This window comes from Carex rostrata, chromosome 14, assembly GCF_964058835.1.
Source record: "Carex rostrata chromosome 14, lpCarRost1.2, whole genome shotgun sequence".
NCBI classification, from domain to species: domain Eukaryota; kingdom Viridiplantae; phylum Streptophyta; class Magnoliopsida; order Poales; family Cyperaceae; genus Carex; species Carex rostrata.
Genome location: NC_135931.1, coordinates 3523958 through 3538727, shown reverse-complemented (window position 1 = coordinate 3538727; position 14770 = coordinate 3523958). Strand labels below are relative to the sequence as shown.

Sequence of the window (14770 nt, the reverse complement as noted above, 5' to 3'; positions counted from 1 at the left end):
AAAATTTAAAAGACAGGTGGAAACCAAGTACATCGGACTACTGTTGATATTTATATTATAAGTTAGATATTAAAATAGAAATGTCGGCCTAATTCTTACTCATTCGTGTCACTGAAATTAATTAAAATTTAAAAGACAGCTGGAAACCAAGTACATTAATTGTACTACTAGTCTACTACTGTCTTCTTCTCTACTCTCTCCCTCTCGCGTCGCTCAGAGAGAATCTCGACTGAAACCCTAGCTCTCAATCGTCATCTCATCTATTCTCCCTCTATTGCAATGCTTGCATTTTCTAGATGTTATTTGCATTGATCAGATCCTCTTTCCTCAATGGGGAAGGGAGATGAGGAACAATTACCAGATTCCTTACGCGAACCGCCAGATTCCGGTCCGGGATATGCCGCATCAGCTGCCTTTGGCCGGTTTCTTAGGCCACGTTGTATCCTCACACTGGTTTTCGGTGTAGCCGTGCTGGTCTCTACTTTGTTTTGGCTTCCTCCTTTTTTGAGACACCAGAGAAATCTGGATGAGAGTGTGTCTGGTGAGTGGAAGTAATTGCTGGATCTGATATCAATAGATTAATCTCTAGTCTATATTAGGTTGATTTGTTGTTTTTTACTGGTTAAATTCATGCATCCCATGTAAAGAAAAATGCAGGTTGTGTTATTACTTGCTTTTTTTGGTCTCTTGGAGTAATTCGTGTAACGTGTTCAATTTGAACTTTTTCAAAGCAGATCAACCATATTTTGATCCAACTGGAATGCAATTTAGGGAACTTCGGAGCTGAATTAGGAGACAGGCTCTTTATTTGAAGTAAATCTAATTTTAATGCAACTGAAAGAATCAAATCTTAAATTGCTACTGAATGGATATGTTAACTGCATTAGGGCACTTAAAATTGTAACTGAAAGTAAATTGAATCTTGTTGAGGTTCAGCAATCCATATCAGTATATAGAAAAGAAAAGAAAAAAAGTTAAAGCATCCGTGCTTCGAGTTATGTTTGTTCTAACAATTCCTTTTTTAAGACTTCTTTTGAAAGTATTTACACAATAATTCTATTTCAGTTAGGGTTTGTAGCTACGTTGCTCATTCATAGTAAGTATTGCTTGATTTAGTATGCACTGATATTTCTAATTTAAGTACTTCTACTTTGGAGCAGCTAACATAGTTGCAAGCTTCAGACTGCAAAGGGCAGTTTCTCAGCTGAGTGAAAACCTAACAAAACTCGAATCTGACATTTTTGATGAGATCGGCTATCCGGATACTGTGGTAATTTGCTACAAACTCTTGAACAATTGCTACTATAGCTGAAATGCAGTACTAATACAGGAGAGAAGGAAATTAGGACTATCGGACTCAGTGTTGGTATACAACCATGAACCACTGTTACTGTAGGTTGTCCCATTAATGGTAAAGCTGATAAGTACAATTTACGAATCCATATATTACCGTTTGGTGTGTTAGCTATGCTTGATGTGCAGTTGAGGTTAATTTTGCTATAGTTGTACAAACTAGGGTCTAATTGTGGTTCTAGTAGAACTTTCAAGCTTCCTGAAGGTTTAATTGCACAATTGAGGTTTAACTGAGGCTAGTTAACTAAGTAGCCTACAATTATGTTTTAATTTTACATGCTCAAATTAACTTCTACATATCTTCCAAATCAGGTGGTAGTAAGTTCGCTCGATCCAGTTCCCAACTCCAACTGGACCACTGTAGTATTCAGCATTTGGCCTTATCCCAGCAACTCAACCTTATCCCGTACCTGTGTCAGCATCTTGCGTTCTTCCTTAACATCTCTAGTCATACAACAATCGACACTCCATTTAACACCATCTTTATTCGGCAACTCGAGCTTCTTCCAAATTCAAAACTTCCCAGGAGGGATAACGATCACACCTCAACAAAATGTATATCCTTTGCAAAGCCCTGATGCGGTATTTAACTTCTCGTTGAACTTTTCCATCTGCAGTTTGCAGGAGAGGTTTGACGAGTTAAAGTACCAGATGCGGCGAGGGCTACATCTCACTTCATATGAGGTTTGTGAATCCAAGGTTTTGGATATCTATTACTTGTAACTTTTTGAAGAAATTGTGGTTCTTGAATCTAGTATGGTTTTATAGGAAAATTGACCAACTAGCATTGATGGTTTATGAATTATGATAATGTTGCATATAGGCACATGCCTTGAATTGAAAGACTTAGTTGAGAATGATTTAAAGTATGCAAGTCTGGAAAAAAGAAGAAGATATCTTTACTTAAAGCAGTATCTACATCATGTGATCATAACCTGTAACAAGGTAGCTGACTTGATTTCGACCTTTATTAGTTTTCCAAGAGATAGGGTTGGTAATGTAAATTAGATGGCCACAGTTCGCTACTGTGGTTCAAGACTTGAGTATTTAACAAGTGACAACAGTTACTTTAGAAGCACTGTTTTCTAAACCCTTTTTTATCAAATTCCTATTCTGTACAAGTTGAATGTATTTTTGTTTATGAGATACACAGAATTTGTATGTGAAGTTGACAAATCTGGAAGGCTCCACAGTCGCACCTCCAACCATTGTCCAGACCTCAATCATCCTTGCAGTTGGAAGCAACCAACCTCGGATGAAGCAGCTTGCACAAACAATTAGTAACTCATCTGACGGCAGTAACCTAGGGTTAAATAACACAGTATTTGGCAAAGTAAAGCAGGTCCAGCTCTCTTCCTTTCTCCAACATTCTCTTGGTACTGGCACAGGAGCCCCCTCACCTGCCCCCGTCCCTGAACCTAATCTTAATCACCACCACCACCCCCACCACCACCATCACCACCACCACCACCACCACCACCATCATGATCATCGTCATCATGGACATCATCAGAAGCATGTGAGTCCTTCACCCGTGTCCATAGGTGTTGCCCCTTCTATAAACAGGAATGCACCGGCACCTTTGTCTACAGGGGTTTTGGTTTCACCACCATTGCGAGCTGTGGTTTTCGGTAGTGCACAACCTCCAGTTGATAGCATGGCAGGTGGTGTGGCCTCACATGGAGTTCCACCAATTTCGCCAGCTCCTTTTCCTTGTAAGTGATTGTAAATTGCCAAAATTTAATCTCCTATGATTAGGTTTCCTCCGTCTAAAGTCCTTTATTAAGAAACCTGGGGGAAGAATGTATGGTTTTGGGGAAGTTGTTGATTTATAATTTTTGGTTATAAGGTGTCTGGTTTTTTAGGTTTTGCCTATACTTCAAGTAATTCCGATCTGTGGATTCAGGAGTACTTTGGGCCACAATGGAAAAAAATTTGAGAAATTGAATCAAGTAGATGTGTGATGTGTCCAGTTGTTTAATGCTGTAATAGTACTTTAGTATGGATAATTCACATTGATCGTTTTAACTATCTAACATTGTATGTTTTTTCCTTCACCTTTGCAGCAGCTGCAGTGAGTCGGTATAATTTATCAGTTCTGTGGCCTCTTGTGCTGCTCTTGCATCTGTGTAGGGCCTTACTGTAATTTGACTTCATTGGAGTAAGATTTTGTTTTCTGTACCTGAAATATATGTAATAGGTAGCAGAGATATAGAGCAACTAAAAAAGTTGAAGAGCATATAAATGTAAATATGAAGAATATAAAGCTGGGGTGCTATTGTGCTAAAGGTCAAAGCCGGAAGTTGGTGGCGGGCCTTTATTAGCATTTTTAGGCCTCCTTGTTAAGTGTATCATGCTGTGCTTAAAATATTAATAGAAAATATTTTTTTGCCTCCTTTTGTTCATTTGGTGCCCCTCCATTTACGGATCAATTGGAAAGAATCCCATCAAAACCTTTTTTTTTTTAGTTGCAAATTATAATCCATCTAACGTTAGACACAATATGGAAATCAATTGTCAGTCTCTTTCTACTATTTTGAAGTTAAACTGCGGAGGAAAAACCTATACAATCAATGAAGGAATCGCTCGCCTTGTCAATTGTCTGTTGATCTCTCACTCGTTGCTTTCTGAAGTTTTTCTATTGTCGCAATCATTATAGTTATTCTCTCCTTCTGAAGTTTTTCTATTGTCGCCATCATTATAGTTATTCTCTCCCCATGTTATGTAGTCAGTCTCATGTAATCAAACTTTCTTGTCTATCTCTTATTCCGTCAGAAGCTCACGCAAATTTGTCAAAAAAAAAAAAAAAAGTACGGAGGGGAAAATCTTGTCGTACTTTTTTTTTTTTTAAGTTAAGACCCTTGGGCAATCTTGTCCTACTTGCTCTCTCGCTTGGGGAAGCAAATCCTTTCAAGTTTTTTGATTCAGTTAAAAGTTTCAGTTATTGCAAGGAGTCTAGCTAGTATGATATTGGTGTCATACGACACTAACTTTAAAATTGATTGAATAGACTTCAAATAATTAATTAAAATCGTTCAAACCAATTTACTTTATGAGTGATGCGTTTGCATGCAATTTTTTTTTTATGTTTTCGAGTTATTTTAGTATCAAATTAAGCGGTAAAAATGTTGAAAAATAAATGTATTAAAATTAACTTTAAAACTCATTCATTTGACCGCTAGATTTGATACTTAATAAATTTGAAATTTTCTAAATTTGCATATAAACGCACAACTAATGAAATAGATTGGTTTGAACAGTTTGAATTTACCATTTGAAATCGATTCAATAAGTTTTGAAATTGGTGTTATGTAAACTAAATAACATTGATGTTATACTAGCCGACTCTATTTGCAAGAGGTCAACTTCTGGCGGAGTCATGTTGTTTTGTTATACATCTTATTCCCATAAACTAGTGTTGTGCTCTCGGGTAAACCCGGGACGGGTAACAGGTAGGGTGGGTACGGTTAGGTCGGGTACGGGTAGGATGGGTAATTTTTAAAAAAACTGTACCCTACCCGTTTCATACCCGTGCCCGTCTCGGGTAATGGGTACGGGTATTTTTTGTTTTTTGTTTTTTTTATTTTCTATTTCATAGAAACGGATGGCCCAGATTTACTCTCAGGTGCCTATTCGGGAGGAAATAAAAGGTTGGATTTGGAATTGGAGGGACCCTACAATCCCTTAGGATGGTAGCAGATTTATTTCCCTATTCGGGAATCGGGATAGCGCAGGGGCTAGTGTTATTTGTGCTTTGAGATTTGTGCCAAGTTAAAAGAATGATCCTTGACCATCTGTTTCAATTGTACTCAGTCAGTTAACCTGAGGGGATCTGAATTCGGTAGGGGGGGAGGGGGAATTTGAAAAAATTTGAATTTCAAATTTTAAACAGGTAACGGGTATGGGTTAAATGGGTAAAGGGGTGCGGGTACAACGGGTTAAGGGGAGCGGGTTCGGGTACACGGGTGCGGGCACGGGTACAAGTAGGCGGGTTTCGGGCACGGGTACGGCGGGTACGGGTTCGGCGGGTTTTTTTTTCCAAAATGAGCTGTCCGGTCCGTCTCAAACCCGTACCCGTCTACCCGCTTGTACCCGGGCACGGGTACGGATACCTCGGGTAACGAGTACGAGCCGGGCAAAACGGGTAGTACCCGTTCGGGTTTTAGCATAACTCTACCATAAACATACGACTTCAAGCACTGTAGTTTTGCTTTCCCAAATTTTTTTTTTGCGCGAAACCATCGATATAGAGACAAAAAACTAGTGTTGCTAAAATAATTTTGAAAAATAATACGTTTCGTTTCATTTCAAATAAATTGGTCCAGTTGCTAACAATTCATTGTTTACCCATTATAAATATTTGACTTTCAGAACGTAATGTTTTTCTTTCCAATTTACTAGAGATATATAGCTCTTGAGCTCCCAAAAGCTACCGAGGCAGAGGTGGAGTTATAGTGGCCTATTTATAACATTGGCACAACTAGAACGCACCAAATGCATGATTCGTCCATGTTGCATTTGCATCACAAACACCAATTTAATTGTTGACTATAGAGAGAGATCGTTGATCAAACTTGGCCTTGTAGGTGTGATATATCCTTCAAAAGTTCTGAAAATATAACGAGCAAAGCTGCTCCCATTATGAACGTGAGAGTTAATTTGCCTCCTGGAACCAATGTGGGAACATTTAAGCGTTGTGATCCCGTTGAGTATCTCTCTGACCAAGACATGGCGGCAGGGAGAACTCCAAATAGCACCAGAACTGCAGATTAAAATAAAATTCATAATATTTCAGCAATGAAAAATTGATATAAGAAAGATGATATGAATATATTAGCAATTACTTTTGCTATTAAGTTGAGCAAAGCGGTAATCTGCTTGCTTTTGTCTGATAAAACAAAGCGGTATACTTACTTTTGCTATTAAGTTGAGCAAAGCGGTATACGACCATTTTTTTGACAATCTATGGGGAAGAGGTTATACATTTTTTTCAAAGTGTTTTAATAAAAGAGCAAAAAGCACAAGGACAGCATACTACAGCTCGTATACTGAGTCCTTCAATTGAACATACAAATTGACTGACATCTCAAGTGCAAGATTTATTCCCAGTTATTGAAAAAACAATGCAAAAACAAAAGACATCTCAACAAAATCTGGCAGTGGCAGGTAATTGACAGCCCTTACCTCCATAGGTTCCAGCAAAATCCAAGGCCTTAAAAAATATCTCAGGATCAAGCAATGATAGCACCAGTGGTGGCAACAATGTCAGAAGATATGGCAGAGGCTTGTTTTGGCCAGTTGGCAGCTTAAGCACTGGAAGTATAATCCACAAGAGATAAGATAAAGGTTAGTTTTATGGTAATAACAAATAGGTTGTTTTGGAATGATATTTAGGAACCTTCTATGTAAATTTATACTGTGCTATAACTGAAAATAATCCTTTGCAAAAGAATAATTCGACCTCTATATAGGCACTTACAATCTGAAATAAAGTCAGATAATCCAAGAACAAAACCGATGTACGACGTGCCAATTGCCAGAAACGAGAAAATCTCTACAATAGGCTACAAATTCAACAAAAAAAAAAAATCAATTATTCCCACATATAATTTACCTTCAAGAGATTTAATAACATTAATAAAGAAAGATGGCCTCACTCCGACTATTCCATTGTTAGATCTCAGCTGCTGAATTGGGTCAACAATGCTAGCATTACTAGCACCAAGAGTGGGGATGGTTCCAAGAATAACAGCATCCCAGATAAGGAACAGAATGAAAGGAATAGCTGTGCCATATACAACAGCCGTCCTGAAACATCAAACATTCTCTTTTTGGTACTCACAATAGAAAACCTACCAGTATGTTTAGACTTCCTAGGGGAAAGCTCAAATGCATTCAAATTTACCTTCTTTTTTCCGAATTACATTAAAATTTACCTTATTTTGGGTAGGTCACCTTCAAGGTCAGTACATATGACAGGAACTACATTCTGTAAATTCAACAAAAACAAATCCATCAAAATATATTACAAATTCTTTAGAATAATGTATAAAATGTTGTCGATATAGGATTTTAGATTAAGCTAACCTGATAAACAAAGGAAAGTGCAATAATAGGTACACTTTTTGGGACAGCCTCGACATGTGCCTGAAGAAGGGAACTCCATTCTAGATTCCCACTTGCCACCACCTGTCATTATAGCGTTGGTTGACCTAATAGTTTCATCTATATAGCTTCTTTCCTATAGCAAACGTACATAATATGCAAGAAAATTTTAACAGTGTAAGGTTCACAATTTTCTACCATGAATCCAACAGGCAACAGGTTTGCGGGCCAGGATTCACAAGGCCAGGCCAGATCTGGTCTAGGTCGGCAGGTTATGACTTAAACGAAAGAGACCTAGAAGCACTAGCTTAAATTTTTTTGTTAAAGAAAAAAAGTTGCACCATCTCACAGCTAGCCCCAGTTATTTTTCTCATCCAAAGGTCCCTACAAAATTGAGAATATTTTATGATGCGTCTCTAGAAACGCTATCTGAACCATATCTGGCAAGTTAACATGCGCAAACTGTCAGGACAACCTGTAACATAGCATTGACTAAAGCATGAAATCTTAGTTGCCTGTAAACATAACATTGTCTAACGAATGAAATCTTAGTTTCCATTTTCTCAACTGCTGGCAGGTTGGATCTCATTACCCATTTTTCTTGTCTTTCGAAACATTTTATACTACAGAAAAATTAATATAGCATAGGTAGTTACCACGAGAGATGTAAAAGAGACAAGGATGCCAAAAACCAAAAAGCCATTAATTGCACCTATTATCCTCTGGCTGCAAATAACAAGCCGATTACTATTCACATTCCAACTTATAGGCCTCTATGATTTTTGAAAAACCAGATAGAAAATTACTAAATCAATATCCTTACCTGCCAAAGTAGCATATACCTCCAAATATAAATGAAAACAGGGCAGCGCTCTCCCATCTGTAACATAAATTTTGAAAGCCTGTATCAAGCCACTTATTTTATTGAACTGGACAGACCCAGTATAGTGCAGTAAAGAAGTAGATTATGTATAAAATTCTTCAGAGGTTCATACAGCGGGATGCCGAAGGAGTTGGTCAGTATCTCAGAAGAACGTGCCACATATGCAACAAGAAGTGCATAATGTATAAACAAATATGACCAGCTGCATGTCCAAGATCAAGGAATGGCAAAAATAAATACAATGAGGATTAAAATCATGATAAAAACTGTTGAATTGAATGTAAACTGTAGCAGTCCTGGGAATCTTCATATTAAATTATGCTAAAATCATACATGTACAGGATTAGGCATTCATACTATATTCCAGGACTAGGGTTAGTATGGTAGGTCCATAAAGGTTCATTTTCAGAAACACCAAAACAGAAAAAAGAAACAAATAAAAGGGGAAAAAAGGAATAGACAAACTGAATCTGGCTGGTGCAGGCTGATACGCAGTGGTATATTACTTGATTGGTGCATTATTGAAATCAAATGTCATAGTTCTTATTTGTAAGTGCAAATACAATGGCGGAAGTATTGGGGAAAGGGGGCTAAGTGCCCCCCTATGAATTGATTTTTTTTTTTTTGTCTTTTAAATTTTTTAAATTATTACTATTAGCCCCCCTAATAAATGAAATTACATGACACTTATTCATCTAGCCACCCTAACCTCAATTTTCAGTTTCCACCCCAGGCCGCATACAGTGATAACTTATAAAAACGAAAGAAGACTTGGTTACTGTAATAATATGGCTTAAGAAGTTTTCTTCAAGAATTGAATAAAGGAATATCTGTCTTATTCCTAAAAAGTATTTCACAGTTCCTCTAAAGTATGGTATATAATACAGATACCCATGTTCTCACAGTATCATTTGAAATATCTAATCTATCCCTCTTTCCTTCTTGAGTGCCTTTCTGAAGTAAATCAGGAAGGGTACCACACAGTATTTTTCTTATTTGTAGCAGAACAAGTGATGTTTCTTCTGTATTGTTGTAGGCTTTCGTTAATTTCTCGTTTTGTATATATACAATTGATGACATTATGTACATATACATGACCAGTCAAGTTGCAAAGCTCTGAAAAATAAAACGGCTGTAGGAATTGCAATGTTGGCCTCTGACATACCAAGCAACTTGTACTCCAAACTTCCCAAGAGTTCGCATGGCCATAGATACCTGAATTAAGATATTAATTAAACAAAGTGATTCTTTGCTATTGTTGATAAAACTGTCTATACACTAGCAAGTGTAAGTATTTACTGTCACCATTTATGGTTCCATGCTGTCAGAGACCGTAATTACTGGCAAAATATGCGTTTGTAAATCTTTTCACTTAATTTACTTTATTGGATTGATCATAAACCATAAGCCTTGAATCCTCAAGCTGTGCATTAGTGCATATAACGAGGGAAACATTAAAAAACAAAAGATTGGAAATAAAAAAGGAAAGGTGAAAGAAAAAACTAAGATCTGTGCAGGTCCAAGAGGCCCATACTGGAAAATTGAGGTAAAATCAAGAAAAGATATTGTGAAATTACCAACGAGACACCTCCAGAGCCTAGCTCACACATGGTGTTTACATTTACTTCTGCGACCAGTAAACCTGTCACAACCTGCAATTCGAAATTGCGAGAACTCAATTGGCACTGTATTGACAAATCCATCCAATCCTATTTTTTTTATTATCATGCATATCATTTTAAAACTGAAAATATTTTTATAACCATATAAATCCAGCAAAGCGTACACGTCACTGCCGAAGCCAGAAAACCGGCGTCTTGTGTGACAGCTGGAATAGCAAGGATTCCTGCACCTACCTATAAATAAGGCAATTTAAGCATTTTATTTGAGAGACAGAGAAGGAGGGATATCATTTACTATAGCAAAAATTGTACCGTTGTGCCAGCAACCAGAAAAATCGCACTGGTTACACTTCCTGTATAAGACCAAAATGACAACAACTTAACAGAGAGTGTGAAATACACAAAATAGCTTTTGCATTGTCAGACGACATGAGATTTCAATGCTACAGAGATCCAGTCCATTACCCCAATCCGAAGGTCTATACTGATAATGCAGATCCAAGTAAAAACCCAAAAAATAATACCAAGGGTCAAATACTCATATTTATTGGTCGCTATACATTTGTATTTGACAATATTTCCCCCAATTAAGTGGGATATTGCCACGGCATCAGTACCGATGAAAAGGCACTCGGTTTGAGCAATATTGGCATTAAGGAAGTGGATCCAATTAGTAGACCACACCCAACGGAAAAGCACTGTAATCAATGAGCATTAGAAACAAGCAACTATAATGTATAACTGTAAGTTGAGCTCACCGGGCTGGTGCTTCATAGTGACCTGGTTGACATTGGAGAAGAGGCGCTCCAACTGTTCGGTGGATTGCTTCTGAGAAAAACATCTAAATGCTTTTGAAGAAACCCTCGAAAGGGAGAGAGGTTGTGGAGCTAAACGACTTGTTTTCATCACAGCGGTTCTACATTCTTTAAAATGCCTTGTTGATTGAGCGGAGAGTGGTAAGAGTACGAAGGAGTGTGGAGAGATCAACGCCATTTCCCTCACCTTCCCTCCTCAGAGCAGCGGTCGTCGAAGTATAGCAGTGTATGGGGACTAGTACTGTGGCCTGTGGGTCGGATATGAAACGGAACAAGTATCCAGCTACTGTAAAAGATTCTCCTCACTTTACGGTTTGAGGTAAGTAGGTAACAGAATATTTCTGGTTGAATCGTTTGCTTTAATAGTCGTGCGGATTCTGATTGGACGGTCCAGATTCAAACAGAAATATTCTGTTACCTTAGGTGATAATACGAATTAGGTTTACGATCTATGTGTATTTGTCAGTGATCAGCCACGTATAATCGTTTCTGCCACAGGATATCGGATTTTTATAGTTAACTATGGGTGGTCGTTCGTCATTCGAGAAACACATGGTCTTTGCCTAAGGCTGTGCTCTGAAATCATGATCCTGCATAATTAAAGATCTAATAAAAGCTCGGCAGTAGTGCACACATGTTCGCATTTATATCTGTCCTGTTTTATTTTTTTCTTTAGCATGGCTTGTGTGCTATTATAAACCGATTTTTTAAAAAATACCCATTAAAAAAAATTAATTTAATAGAAATAACCAGATCTGAACTGAAATTTTAAAAATATCCAAATCGCGGATTTTTTCCGCGACCCGGAATTTTTATTCCGGGCCGCGGATATTTTCCGCGGCCCGGATTTTTAAATTTTTTTTTTTTTTTCGAATTTGGAGAAAGAAAATATTGTTTTTTGGGCCCAACTTTGCACCTCTGGTTAACATATCAAAACACCTTCAAAAATCATGAAAATTTACCGATATGCATTCTTGACTTCATAGAATAAGACTGTAAAGTTTCATACAAAATTTCAAAACAGATCGTGAGATATCGGCTCTCAAAAATTGCCCGAACTGCTGAAGGAGTGCTTCTGAGCCCAAATTTGCACCTCTGATTAACATATCAAAACACCTTCAAAAATCATGAAAATTTACCGACATGCAATGTTGACTTCATAGAATAAGACTGTGAAGTTTCATACAAAATCTCAAAACATATCGTGAGATATCGGCTCTCAAAAATTGCCCGAACTGCTGAAGGAGTGCTTCTGAGCCTAAATTTGCACCTCTGATTAACATATCAAAACACCTTCAAAAATCATGAAAATTTACCAACATGCAATTTTGACTTCATAGAATAAGACTGTGAAGTTTCATACAAAATCTCAAAACAGATCATGAGATATCGGCTCTCAAAAATTGTCCGAACTGCTGAAGGAGTGCTTCTGAGCCCAACTTTGCACCTCTGATTAACATACCAAAACACCTTCAAAAATCATGAAAATTTACCAACATACATTCTTGACTTTATAAAATAAGACTGTGAAGTTTCATACAAAATCTCAAAACAGATCGTGAGATACCGGCTCTCAAAAATTACCCGAACTGCTGAACTTGTTTTTTTGGCCCAACTTTGCACCTCTGATTAACATATCAAAAACCTTCAAAAATCATGATAATTTACTGACATGCATTCTTGACTTCATAGAATAATACTGTGAAGTTTCATACAAAATCTCAAAACAGATCGTGAGATATCAGCTCTCAAAAATTGCCCGAACTGCTGAAGGAGTGCTTCATTAATGGTTAAAGCCATTATTTGCATTATTTGAGATTCGAATCTAAAAAGTTCACGAATCAATTTTGAACAAACTATATATACCCAGTTTGAGTTTGAATAAGATTCAAAACGAATTGGTTTGATTTGTTTCATAACAAACTAATTTCAAATTGAATTAATTACAAACTTTTTTTGAATCAAACTCAAATCAAATCACGAACTACAAACTTTTTGTGCCGCCTTACATGAGAGCAAAGAGAACGGAACACGAGAGATTTCTTTATTTAGAATGACTGAATGACGATAGAAAGGTAACTAAATTGGAAAGTTTGTTATGAAATATTTCTTAGATCAATAGCTTTTTTCTCGTATGTTAATCAGAGGTGCAAAGTTGGGCTGAGAAACACTCCTTCAGCAGTTCGGGTAATTTTTGAGAGCCGATATCTCACGATATGTTTTGAGATTTTGTATGAAACTTTACAGTCTTATTCTATGAAGTCAAGAATGAATGTCGGTAAATTTTCATGATTTTTGAAGGTTTTTTGATATGTTAACCAGAGGTGCAAAGTTGGGCTGAGAAGCACTCCTTCAACAGTTCGGGCAATTTTTGAGAGCCGATATCTCACGATCTGTTTTGAGATTTTTTATGAAACTTTACAGTCTTATTCTATGAAGTCAAGAATGCATGTCAGTAAATTTTCATGATTTGTGAAGGTTTTTTGATATGTTAACCAGAGGTGCAAAGTTGGGCTGAGAAGCACTCCTTCAGCAGTTCGGGCAATGTTTGAGAGCCAATATCTCACGATCTGTTTTGAGATTTTGTATGAAACTTTACAGACTTGTTCTATGAAGTTAAGAATGCATGTCGGTAAATTTTCATAATTTTTGAAGGTGTTTTGATATGTTAATCAGAGGTGCAAATTTAGGCTCAGAAGCACTCCTTCAGCAGTTCGGGCAATTTTTGAGAGCCGATATCTCACGATATGTTTTGAGATTTTGTATGAAACTTCACAGTCTTATTCTATGAAGTCAACATTGCATGTCGGTAAATTTTCATGATTTTTGAAGGTGTTTTGATATGTTAATCAGAGGTGCAAATTTGGGCTCAGAAGCACTCCTTCAGCAGTTCGGGCAATTTTTGAGAGCCGATATCTCACGATCTGTTTTGAAATTTTGTATGAAACTTTATAGCCTTATTCTATGAAGTAAAGAATGCATATCGGTAAATTTTCATGATTTTTGAAGGTGTTTTGATATGTTAACCAGAGGTGCAAAGTTGGGCCCAAAAAACAATATTTTCTTTCTCCAAACTCTAAAAAAAAAAAAAAAAAATTATTTAAAAATCCGGGCCGCGGAAAATATCCGCGCCCGGAATAAAAAAAAAAAAAAATTTCGGAGCGCGAATTTTTTCCGCGGCTCGGAATAAAAATTCTGGGTCGCGGAAAAAATCCGCGATTTGAGTATTTTTAAAATTTCAATTCAGATCTGGTTATTTTTATTAAATTAATTTTTTTAATGGGTATTTTTAAAAAAATCGGATTATAAACAACCCAAATATAGTAAAAGAATTCAGATATATTGGCTATAAATTATTAGAGAAATTTGGATTTATACCCATCACAACTTCTTTAATTAGATATTTACTCATCCAAAATTAAAAATTAGATATTTTTCCATCTAAACATGACCTATTTATTAATATATCCATTACCAACTTTTTTCACTAAAAAATGTAAATCAATATTAATAAAATATTTAAAAGACTTTTTTGCCCTTCAAAAAAAGTTGAGCACCCCTTTTCTTCTTTTGACGGTACTTTTGATTGAAGAAAAACGAAGGTCTATTACATTTCGCTACTAAAAAATTATCAAAGCAAGAAACCAACAAAATTAAATCAGTGAAAACCAAAATAATTCCAACCTTTACTCTAAACATGGAATTGCATATCTCTGGGTGCCGCACCTTTTTCTTTCTATAATACCCAACCAGCTAGGGGCCAAAGTGCAAAAATATCAGTTCTTCATTTCTGACAATGTTACATTCCGAAATTTTAAAACATGATTAAATGGATAAAACGATCATTTGACTTAAATAAAAAGTTTAATTAACTTAACGATCGTTCAGAAATTGTCTGACCGACTAAAATGAAACTAAAATTTCGTAATATAAAGAGTGTATGAAATTAAGTATAATAAAATTTAGAGGGTTAAAACATAAAATAAATAGTT

General features: G+C 36.5%; 2 protein-coding genes across 4 annotated transcripts; one reads left to right on the top strand and one right to left on the bottom strand.

The window, feature by feature from the left end:
* The first annotated feature begins 114 nt into the window (after nt 1–114).
* LOC144565149 (uncharacterized) lies at nt 115–3756 on the top strand. Its single transcript, XM_078314814.1, has 5 exons — nt 115–541; nt 1161–1270; nt 1666–2037; nt 2507–3068; nt 3420–3756. Exons 1-5 carry the CDS (start codon nt 331–333, stop codon nt 3497–3499), a joined length of 1335 nt encoding a protein of 444 aa, XP_078170940.1. The 5' UTR covers nt 115–330; the 3' UTR covers nt 3500–3756.
* Nucleotides 3757–5628: 1872 nt separating this feature from the next.
* On the bottom strand, nt 5629–11044 carry LOC144565405 (Tryptophan/tyrosine permease). Of its 3 annotated transcripts, none has more exons than XM_078315149.1 (14): nt 10722–11043; nt 10276–10316; nt 10105–10197; nt 9919–9993; nt 9507–9556; nt 8454–8543; nt 8282–8338; nt 8115–8184; nt 7441–7542; nt 7290–7342; nt 7011–7161; nt 6833–6917; nt 6538–6666; nt 5629–6115 (listed from the first exon to the last, which is right to left on the bottom strand). In XM_078315149.1, the coding sequence occupies exons 1-14, from the start codon at nt 10954–10956 to the stop codon at nt 5922–5924; spliced, it is 1425 nt and encodes a 474-aa protein (XP_078171275.1). In that variant the 5' UTR covers nt 10957–11043; the 3' UTR covers nt 5629–5921. The 3 variants fall into 3 exon arrangements, with proteins under 3 accessions (XP_078171275.1, XP_078171277.1, XP_078171276.1); XM_078315151.1 differs by having other exon boundaries at nt 10112–10197; nt 10722–10969; XM_078315150.1 differs by lacking the exon at nt 10276–10316 and having other exon boundaries at nt 10112–10197; nt 10722–11044.
* Nucleotides 11045–14770: the final 3726 nt, after the last annotated feature.

Coding starts and splice junctions, on each gene's coding strand:
- LOC144565405 (XM_078315149.1), bottom strand. CDS start 10,956: ATGGCGTTGATCTCTCCACACTCCTTCGTACTCTTACCACTCTCCGCT. Junction 10,198..10,275: donor TTCTGGTTGCTGGCACAACG/GTACAATTTTTG, acceptor CCTTATTTATAG/GTAGGTGCAGGAATCCTTGC. Junction 9,994..10,104: donor CGCTTTGCTGGATTTATATG/GTTATAAAAATA, acceptor TTCGAATTGCAG/GTTGTGACAGGTTTACTGGT.
- LOC144565149 (XM_078314814.1), top strand. CDS start 331: ATGGGGAAGGGAGATGAGGAACAATTACCAGATTCCTTACGCGAACCG. Junction 1,271..1,665: donor TCGGCTATCCGGATACTGTG/GTAATTTGCTAC, acceptor CTTCCAAATCAG/GTGGTAGTAAGTTCGCTCGA. Junction 2,038..2,506: donor TACATCTCACTTCATATGAG/GTTTGTGAATCC, acceptor TGAGATACACAG/AATTTGTATGTGAAGTTGAC.